This window comes from Laetiporus sulphureus (genome assembly GCF_001632365.1).
Source record: "Laetiporus sulphureus 93-53 unplaced genomic scaffold LAESUscaffold_28, whole genome shotgun sequence".
NCBI lineage: Eukaryota > Fungi > Basidiomycota > Agaricomycetes > Polyporales > Laetiporaceae > Laetiporus > Laetiporus sulphureus.
In genome coordinates, this window is record NW_024468537.1 from 225,458 (window position 1) to 234,876 (window position 9,419).

The 9,419-nt window shown below is 49.3% G+C and overlaps 1 protein-coding gene across 1 annotated transcript; it reads right to left on the reverse strand.

The window, feature by feature from the left end:
• Positions 1–127: 127 nt before the first annotated feature.
• LAESUDRAFT_750795 (DNA mismatch repair protein MutL) lies at positions 128–4,350 on the reverse strand. Its single transcript, XM_040911623.1, has 12 exons — positions 4,157–4,350; positions 4,009–4,095; positions 3,726–3,940; positions 3,479–3,663; positions 3,261–3,428; positions 3,086–3,203; positions 2,951–3,035; positions 2,720–2,799; positions 946–2,648; positions 717–895; positions 522–667; positions 128–466 (listed from the first exon to the last, which is right to left on the reverse strand). Exons 1-12 carry the CDS (start codon positions 4,299–4,301, stop codon positions 317–319), a joined length of 3,261 nt encoding a protein of 1,086 aa, XP_040762855.1. The 5' UTR covers positions 4,302–4,350; the 3' UTR covers positions 128–316.
• Between the last annotated feature and the right edge of the window lie 5,069 nt (positions 4,351–9,419).

Sequence of the window (9,419 nt, forward strand, 5' to 3'; positions counted from 1 at the left end):
AGTTCTTCTGATTTCTTCCCGGTCCTCGTTCTCGCCAGCAGGCTCTGAATATGATGGAGTTCGAAGCTTCGAGAAATATGACGTAGCTCTTGATCGCCTCTCCCTACCAAGACAAACGTGGTCCAGGGCCAGAGTTGAGACGGTCGTTTAGTCGTTAGGGTACTACCCACAATTACAGATTGGGTCAGTGAACAGGAACGGAATACATTACGAAGGGAGAGCTGGATACGTGGACGCACCCACTACGTATAAACACATTGCGCATCAGAAATAGATCTACGTCGTATACTCTCGGACGTCAGGACCAATTCACCAGCTAGCTGCCGAAGTTCGCCCAATCGACATCTCCATGTCTGTCTTGCCGCCGGCCTCTACCAAATGTAGCAATATCGGACAAGTGACGCATGGTAGGTCTCCCGTGAGGGCAGTTCCATGGCTGATCCATCGTTCCCATGTGTCGTATAATCTGAACAGCCTCAGTTCGTGCGTGACATTCGGATACAGGCAGATGTGGGGCTTACGGAAGCCATTTGGGACCGGGACAGGGGCATGCCAACCATAACGCTCTTGCGACATGCACGCATTGCAAACATGGACCGTGCTTTCGAGCATCTGACCATCTGCCCCGCTGGCCTGTCATGCATCAGGTGGAGCAGCTCTTCTAAGTCTGAAGCTACTCCATGAGTCGGGAATCTTCACTGCGGGGAAGCGCTGACCTTTAATGTCGAAAACTGTGCTCTTGCTCGTAGGTTGCGCCACCAGTTGAAGCCGATGTTGGCTTTCACCCGAAAGAACGTCTTCATTGGTATCAATTTCAAAACCATTCTGCCGCAGGACGTCCATGTTCTCTGCAGCAAGTAACTCGTCTGCCGCAGTGAGCTCTAATGGCTGTGGTCTGAGTAACTATTAGCTTCTTAACAAATCGCTGCGGTAAGTGGTTTTTACCGAAACAGCTTTTGCGAGTCTATTTTAGTTGTCCATTGCAGCGTCTCGAAGTTGTATTTCTCATCGGCTGCGTGCTGGTCAACGATGAACAGATCATCCATGGCTTGAGCACTTGCATTTCCATCATTTGAATCAGACCGGGATGGCGATGTCCGTCTCCGTACGATGATGAATCCAAGGTTGAATTGCCCTACAATCTGCATGGAAGTGAAGTCTGCCTTGGAGATAACACGCGATAGAGCTTCCGCCGCTACATTATCATCGTCTGCGTTGGTTATGCCGGCATCCTGCGGCACAGACGATATTGCAACGTGTGTGTCAGAGCCACCTACACCCGAAACCTTGTCTTGCAATCGAGACCAGCGCGAAGACACGTGTTGTATTTCAAAGTGGAAAGTAACGTCTTCACCGTCCGCGCTCCGTATGATCTCGGGACGAGACGCACACGTTGTATCAGATGGGGAGGATATTGTTGGGTCGGAGATGCCGGCCTCCGACTCAGGCGCGGTCGCGGAATCATTAACGACATCGACGTCAGAGTGGCTTGATGAGCTTGGAATGCCACTTTGATCATGTGGGGCGATTTCTGAACCATATTCGCTACGGCCTTCAATGCACGAGTCTTCGGCAGCGTCATTGTTTTCCGTATATAGCACCACACCTTGCTGTTCATGAACACCCAGCTGATCCGATTCGCCCACTAGCGCACCCCCCATGCTGGTGATTGATTCGTCCATATCAACGTCCATTATTTGACTGCCAGTTCGAGCAAAATTTCGTAATTTCTCACGGAGGTCCTCTCGCGCATTGCGACCCTCCTTGCCCCTAGGAGGGCTGCTTGTCTTACGTCGTTTGGAAGAGGGTATGTCGTCATCCGGTGCAGTGTGACGGAGATTCCATGCAACGCCGGTTGAGTTCAAGACCATCTGTACAGTCCGCGACCCGTCAGCAACGTCCGCAGGACGCTTCTTCCGAGGTGCAGAGACAGTGAGGAGTTCATCGCCCGCAGATGTAGACTCAGCGGCTGCAACGCGCTGAGTGCTTTCGACATGCGAGCTCATCGGCAGGTCCACCTGACTAGCAGATGGTGAGCCCGATTCCCATACCGCAGCTCCCAATTGCGTCATCGCCAACGAACCCTTGTCGGCGCGATCACATTCATTGGCATCGGGCGAATCAGCGTTTGCGCCCGTCATCGCACACGCAGATGATTGGGAAGAGCGCAGGGGACTCTGCTGGCCTGCCGCAACGTGTGAACTGGCAACCATTTCACGACCTCGAGGACCTTCGGAAGTCGGCCTTGCATCGTCTTCCAAGCCTGGACCTGCTAGCGTGGGAGGTTCGACAAAACTGGATGAGCGTCCATCCTCTGTCGCATCATCTCCGGCAGACGTCGCCACACTCCCGGACAGCTGCCTGTTTTGCAACAAAAGGGGCTCTCCGAAGCCGGCTTCGTCATGCCCAGCATTCATCTTGCTAATATTGTCAGAGCGCCCTGTTCCAGTCGATTGGCGTTGCTCCTCAGGACGGCCATCCTCGCCTTTATTTACAGCGTCGGATTCGTCTTGGGAAAAGAGGCGCCCCCGTTCGATCGGACGTTCAGGCCCTCGCTTTGCCACGACGGGGCTTGATGTGACAGAAGAGGAAGCAGGGTTGATGTCATAAGTGGCTCGGGAGGCAGCAAAACTCTCTTCCAGGGCGGCCTGACAGAGGGGCAAGTTGAGCATGACGGGTCGTCAGGACGCCTGGGAGACCATATTGTTTAGCAACTCACCTTGAGTGCCTGCACAAGGTTATTCTCGCTATGCAGAAGAATAGTTCGTTTGTCCGGACTGACGTTCACATCACAAGAGTCTAGAACCACAAGAGGTGGTCAGTTCGGCCAACCGACGAACAAGGTGACTAACATATTAAGAACGCAGCGATATGAGAAGATGAGATAACGAAGGCGACGATCTAGACCTCGCGAACAGGATTCTATCCGAAGGACCGAATTGGAACTCACCGGTGGGAAGGATGAAGTCGGCCACGATGAAGGGTGCTTGGTTAGCATTGAAGGATCGATAAACCTCGTTGAACGCTTTCTGGACCTGAGAAGCGGCGTGTCAGCACACTTCAGGATTAGCAGGATAAGAGATACCTTAGGTGGGTTGCACGGCCGGCCGTTGATGAAAAAGAACTGTCGGTCTGTGGCTGTCCGCCCACAGCCAACCGAGAATTTGGAGACCAATCCGCGTACGCGTACTTCGCTTGAATGACTGGACAGGGGGCACGTCATCAGGCACGCGACCCACAGCATGCATGCCAGGGCTTACTCAGCGCCATCAATCAACCGTCGCCTCCTGAGCACAGAGCGCTCTGTCTCGACAGCAAAACACAATTCGAGCTCGACCAGATTCTCCAGAGCTTTTGGGCCCCAAAGAGCAGATACCGAGCTGCGCGTGGACGGTGTACCATCTGTTCGAAGCTGCACGGATTTCTTGCTAGGCCGACGATCAGCAAGAGAGACCACGACCGACAACGACGCACATACCCGCCACTGGGCTGATGCGTGACTGTGAGGCGCACTCCTCTGTTCTCTTGCGCGCATGGAATCAAAGCATATGCAGACAGCCATGCGAGGGCCTTTCCAAATTCCCGTTTCGCATTGCGCTCCAGTTCCTTACGACGCACGGGCAGTGGCTTGAAAAGGCCACTTATAGAGACTGTTGTCCCTCGCTGAAGGTCCATGGCAATGATAAGCCAAGAACACGTGAAGAATGGCTATGTAGCAACGATACCTGCCTCGCCACCTTCCCACTTCGGCTGCTCACTCGTCCTGCACGATCAAGTTCGATGACAGTGCCCATTGGTGATTCAGCGGCGGTTGCCGTAACAACGGTCACTTGCTCAGCAAGAGCACATAGCGATGAAAGAGCTTCGCCACGGAAGCCAAATGTAGTTAAGACGGTAAGATCATCGAAAGACGACAGCTTGGAGGTGTGGTGCTTCAGAGCTGCGAGTTTCATCACATCATAAGTTGTACAAACATATTATTGCAAGCGCTGCATCAGTACGGCTCACCAATGGCGTCGTAATCCTGAGGAGCTATTCCACTGCCGTTGTCTGTCACCTCTATGAAATCCAAGCCGTGATCCTTGAACCGCACCTCTGCATGTATCTCACATTAGGCTGCTATGCTTTCATGTGGAAGCGCTCAAGAAAGACTCACCGATAGACGTTGCACCCGCATCAAGACCATTCTCTACTAGCTCTTTTACTGCAGTTTGAAGATCGATTACAACTTGTCCAGAGGAGATGCGATGAACCGACGATGCGTCGAGAGCCTTTATCGCTCCAGACGATGGTGATGCCATAGAACAGCGCAATCTCAGTGCACACGTTGTCGGATTACTTGAAGCGCTGATGGCGGTCCTGATGGGAGTGGCGAGATGGGTGGGCGCCCCTGTCATCTTGAGGCGCGATCACATGATCAGCGGGTCTCGCGTCGCGGAGAACGACCAACCTAATGGTGCAGATTCCGGCGGATTTCTACCTCGGAAGTAAGGTGGCTCACCGGCAATTTCTCGTAACCTACATATATTTTGGAATGTCTAGCATGAAATCCTGTGACAAGGTCACTCACCAGCAATTTTTGGTGATGTAGATACATTTTTGAATTGCTAGCATGAAATCCTGATAGGTCACTGGCAATTTCGGCTGGCCTTGGATATGCTGTAGCATGAAATCCTGGTAGTACGGTAGCTGACCTGCAATTTCTGGTGACTTAAATATGCTTTTATATTTCTACCATGAACTCCTTGTAGCTCACTGGCAATTTCTGGCAACCTAAGATACATTGTCAAATTTCTAGCATGAACTCCTAGCACCAAAGTAGCTCACCGGCAAACTCTGGTAACATAGACATGTTTTAAATTTTTGGTGAATCTGACAGATTGCTGGATTTGTACAGCGAAATCCATTAATGTTACCAGAAATTGCTGGTGAGCTACCTTGCTACCAGGATTTGATGTCTAGATTACAAGAATCTACCATTAAGCCATCTTACTTAGTGAGTTTCATGGTAGAAACCCGTCAGCAGCAGATTCCGGTCCATAAGCATGTTGAAGAAGTACTGTGCATTATTGATGCTGCTTCTCAAAAGATGGCCTAGGTTACCTGCAATTGCTGGTGGGCTATAAGGATTTCATGGTAGAAAGACTGCCTAGATTACCTGCAATTGCTGGTGAGCTACAAGAATTTTATGATAGAAATTCAGAAACACATCTAGCATACCAGAAATTGCTGGTGAGCTACTGTACCTCGAAATTCAATCACATATTTAGGCCACTAACAATTGCAGGTGAGCTACCTTACTACCAGGATTTCATGCTACAGCATATCCAGGCCAGCTGAAATTGCCAGTGACCTACCAGGATTTCATGCTAGCAATTCAGAAATGTATCTACATCACCAAAGATTGCTGGTGAGTGACCTTGTTACAGGATTTCATGCTAGACATTTCAAAACATATGTAGGTTACGAGCTGTTACTAGAAATTGCTGTGAGCCACCTTACTTCTGAGGTAGAAATCCGGCAGAATCCGCTGGCAGATTCTGCCGAAATCTGCACCATAGGTCAGACCTTCATGCATCGCGAGTACAGTGTCACTGATTTATGGCTACATGGTGGACGGCTCCTTGAATGGTCCATACATTTCAATAATCTAGTAGTGCAGAGCTACTGTCACGGTAACACCGGACAAGAGATCAAAAAGACTAAAAAGGGACAGTCACGTGGAACGTGCTGCCCTGATCTCCCTGATCCCAAAAGTATCCCCCTGAACCCTATGTGGCGCAAGAGCCTGTTGACTTACTGGTCGACGTGGCAGATGCAGGAAAGGGTGAGAGATATATGAAGGAGCTGGTGAGCTCAGTGAGTGCTATGGGTAGTAGACGAGGAGAAACAATCTGAGGTTTCGTCCCCTACATGGCTGGTCTTATATACATGTACAGCGGGCTATCTTACCTAAGCTACCTATCTACGGGTATAAGCAAATGGCCATACATGAAACAATAGGATGTCCGAAAGTAGAACAATAAGTGGGAAGATCGATGGTTGCCGCAGTAATGCGTGTGCACATCGTGCCTATCTTGGTTTCCCTTTTGTTCTCCGGTGTGAACATCGTACCTATCTAGGCTTCTGGCTAAACTAATAGGAAGCGGAAGGCCGATGCATAACAATAGTCCTTGTTCCCTTTGTTCCCAAATGGGTGCCTCTATTGTATCCTGGAATAGACAGGTCCGACCGTATCATCCACGGGTCTGGACCATAACATGTGATGTGGACTATCACCTGATCTCTACGCGTCACGTCTGTGGCTGAGTGGCGTGAGATATTGGTGAAGCACGTGATCTGTGGTGTGGGAAAAGTCACGTGCAGACTTTTGTGGCAAAAATCTGTGACACTACCCCCCCTCTCAAGGCTCATTGTCCCGAGGAGCCAAAACCTTTATTACCCCTTCTAGTTGCTCGCAACGGTTGGTAGCTTCGGGAGGGAAGCCCTTCTGCATAATACTCGAAGATTATTTGGGCTATTCTATCTCCCGGCTTGACCGAAAATACGAAATCCGTTGTGTTGATCAATACGACTTTGAGTTCTCCAGTGTAATCTGGATCGACAACTCCTGCGCCCACGTCAATTCCTCGTGCAGCAAGTCCGCTGTGTGGAGCTATTCGTGTATAGGTATGTTTGGGAGGGTCAATCACGACTCCCGTTCCTACCACAGCTCGTGAATGCGGGGAGATTTCATGCATTTCTGCTGCATAAATATCCCATCCTGCTGCTTCATTTGAGGATTTTTTTTGTGATTTGGCAAGATCTGTCATCTTATGATATAGGAAGAACTCGTCTGGATGGTCGAACATATTGATTCGGTGTGTGGAGATCAGTGCAACTTCATATGAGGATAATTCGAAGCGTTTTCCACCAAAAGTGACGACCCTGATTGGTGCTTTGGCTGCATCTGGGTGTTGCTGGTGGAATTCGTGAAGAAGTTCGTCGACGTTGGTAAGATTTGTTCGGGGTTCCCATGTATCGTCGAAATGGTCATAGCCTTTCCATTTGATGAGGTATTGGACTCTTCCCCTTATAACCTTCGAGTCTAGTATTTCCTCAACTTCGAATTCTGGTTCTCCTTCGATTTCTATGGCTGGGGGCTTTGGGGGTTCGCGGTTCGCAATCGTGTCTTGATGGTACATGATCAACTTGCTAGCATGGAAGACTGGGTGGACCTTCATTTGCTTAGGCAGTTCCAGTTTAAATGTGACTGGGCCTAGCTTCTGAAGTACTTTGTAAGGTCCGAAGTTTTGTGTGCCTAGCTTCGCGGACTTGACTTTTACTCTGAGATCCTTTCCCTTGAGTAAAACTAGATCTCCGACTTTGAATGGGACTTCTCCCTTTTTCTCATCGAAGTACCATTTCATTCGTGAAGCTGAAACTTCCAATGCTGCCTTTGCCTGTTCTTGTGCCTCAGATCAGTGGGCAAATAGATGTTCCAATGAGGGATGACGTATTGATTCGTGTACGTCTGGTGCCATTTTTGGATGTCGGCCATATTCGACAAAGAATGGGGAAAGTGCGGTGGATTCATGGGTCTGGTTGTTGTATGAAAATTCTGCTGTCGGCAGGTAATAGACCCAATCGTTCTGTCTATGGTTACAGTACATTCGCAGGTACTGTTCCAACACCTGGTTAACCCTTTCTGTCTGACCGTCTGTCTGGGGGTGATATGCAGTGGACATTGTTGACTTTATACCGAGCTTCTGGCAGAACTCCTGGAATAGTTTGCTCGCAAATTGAGTACCTCTGTCTGAGATAATTTGGCGTGGCAATCCGTGGAGTTTGAAGACTTCGTTATAGAATACGTTAACAACTTGCGACGATGTGACTGTATCATCCGTTGCATAAAAGTGCGCTCGCTTTGTGAGTCTGTCCACGACGACAAGTATTGCCATCTTCTTCTCTCCCCTAAAGTCCATGGCTGGAGGAAGTTGTGTGATGAGATCCACTGTGACGATCTCCCATGGTCCTCCTGGTACCTCGTTTGGTTGTAATAGTCCGTATGGTTTTTCTCTTGAGTACTTGTTGCGTTGACAACTGTCGCAACCTTGTACGTATTGTTTAACCATTACAGACATTCCTGGCCACCAATAATTCCGAGTAATAAGCTCCAACGTCTTGAACCTGCCGGGGTGTCCGGCTGGTAAGGTGTCGTGATGGAGCTTTATTAGGTCAAGGCGTAGCTGTTGATTCTTGGGGACATAAACATTTCCGCGATGGAGCAGCAGTCCGTGCTCAAAGTTCCATTCTGCGAGGTTTTTCTCAAATTCGCGCTGTCCTGTAGTCAAAAGCGCACGATAATCCTTGGTTATCGTGTCGTCTGTGAGTGCCTTCTTGATCCTTTCCAGTAGTTGAGCATTATCAACTTCAGATGCGTGAGCGGGTCGAATCGCATTGATAGCGAAAAATTCAGATTTTAACAGCATTTGGTTCGAATTGTCGCTGTCTACCCCCCTCTCATGGTCTGGCCTCCTGGACAGAGGATCGGCACATAGCATAGTCTTTCCAGGTCAGTGACTGAGAATGAAATTAAATCTGGTGAGGAATAATGACCAGCACGCTTGGCGCCGGGATAATTTCTGTGCCTGACGGAAGTATGTAAGGTCGAGATGGTCCGACCAAATCTCAATGGGTTCTGGATGTCCTTCTAAATAGTGCTGGTATTCTACGAGTGCCCGAATAATAGCGAGCATCTCCTTGTCATAAATCTCGTAGTTCCGCTCATGTTCGTTGAGTGACTTAGAATAGTATGCGACTGGATGCCATAGCTTGTCTTCCTCTAGTTGTTCAAGTACTGCACCAGTTGCATAGTCTGAAGAGTCTGTCTCTAGATGGTATGGTGCAGTGTCGTTGGGGAGTTGTAGGATCGGGGCTGAAGTGAACGCCGTTTTAAGTGCACTGAAGGCTTGGTCTTGCTCTTCCTTCCATTGCCAGGGTACGTCCTTACAGGTGAGAAGCGTTAAAGGTCGTGCGAGTTTCGCAAAGTCCTTTATAAATTGCCTGTAGAAATTCGCGAATCCTAAAAAGGCCTGTACTTGTTTGACCTTTGTCGGTGCGGGCCAGCCAAGTACACCTTCGACTTTAGCAGGGTCCATCTGTACTGAGTTCTTGCTGATGATCATGCCAAGATACTCGATTGAGGACTGTTCAAAGAAGCATTTCGCCGGTTTGGCATATAAGTCATTGTCTCGGAGGCGCTGTAGAACTGCTTTCACTAGTCGTCAGTGTTCGTCGAGATCGTCCGTAAATATGAGGATGTTGTCTAGGTAGACTACCACCTTTCCAGTGTGAATTAAGTCTTCGAGGACTGTATTCATCATTGTTTGGAAGGTGCTAGGAGCATTGCAGAAACCGAAGTACATTACAGTGGGTTC

Bases quoted from the DNA above. Each gene is read 5' to 3' on its own strand.
- LAESUDRAFT_750795 (XM_040911623.1), bottom strand. From the start codon at position 4,301: ATGGCATCACCATCGTCTGGAGCGATAAAGGCTCTCGACGCATCGTCG. The intron at 3,941-4,008 runs GTGAGCCGTACT...TGAAACTCGCAG, and splicing joins TCAGGATTACGACGCCATTG to CTCTGAAGCACCACACCTCC. The intron at 3,664-3,725 runs GTATCGTTGCTA...ATGGACCTTCAG, and splicing joins GTGGGAAGGTGGCGAGGCAG to CGAGGGACAACAGTCTCTAT.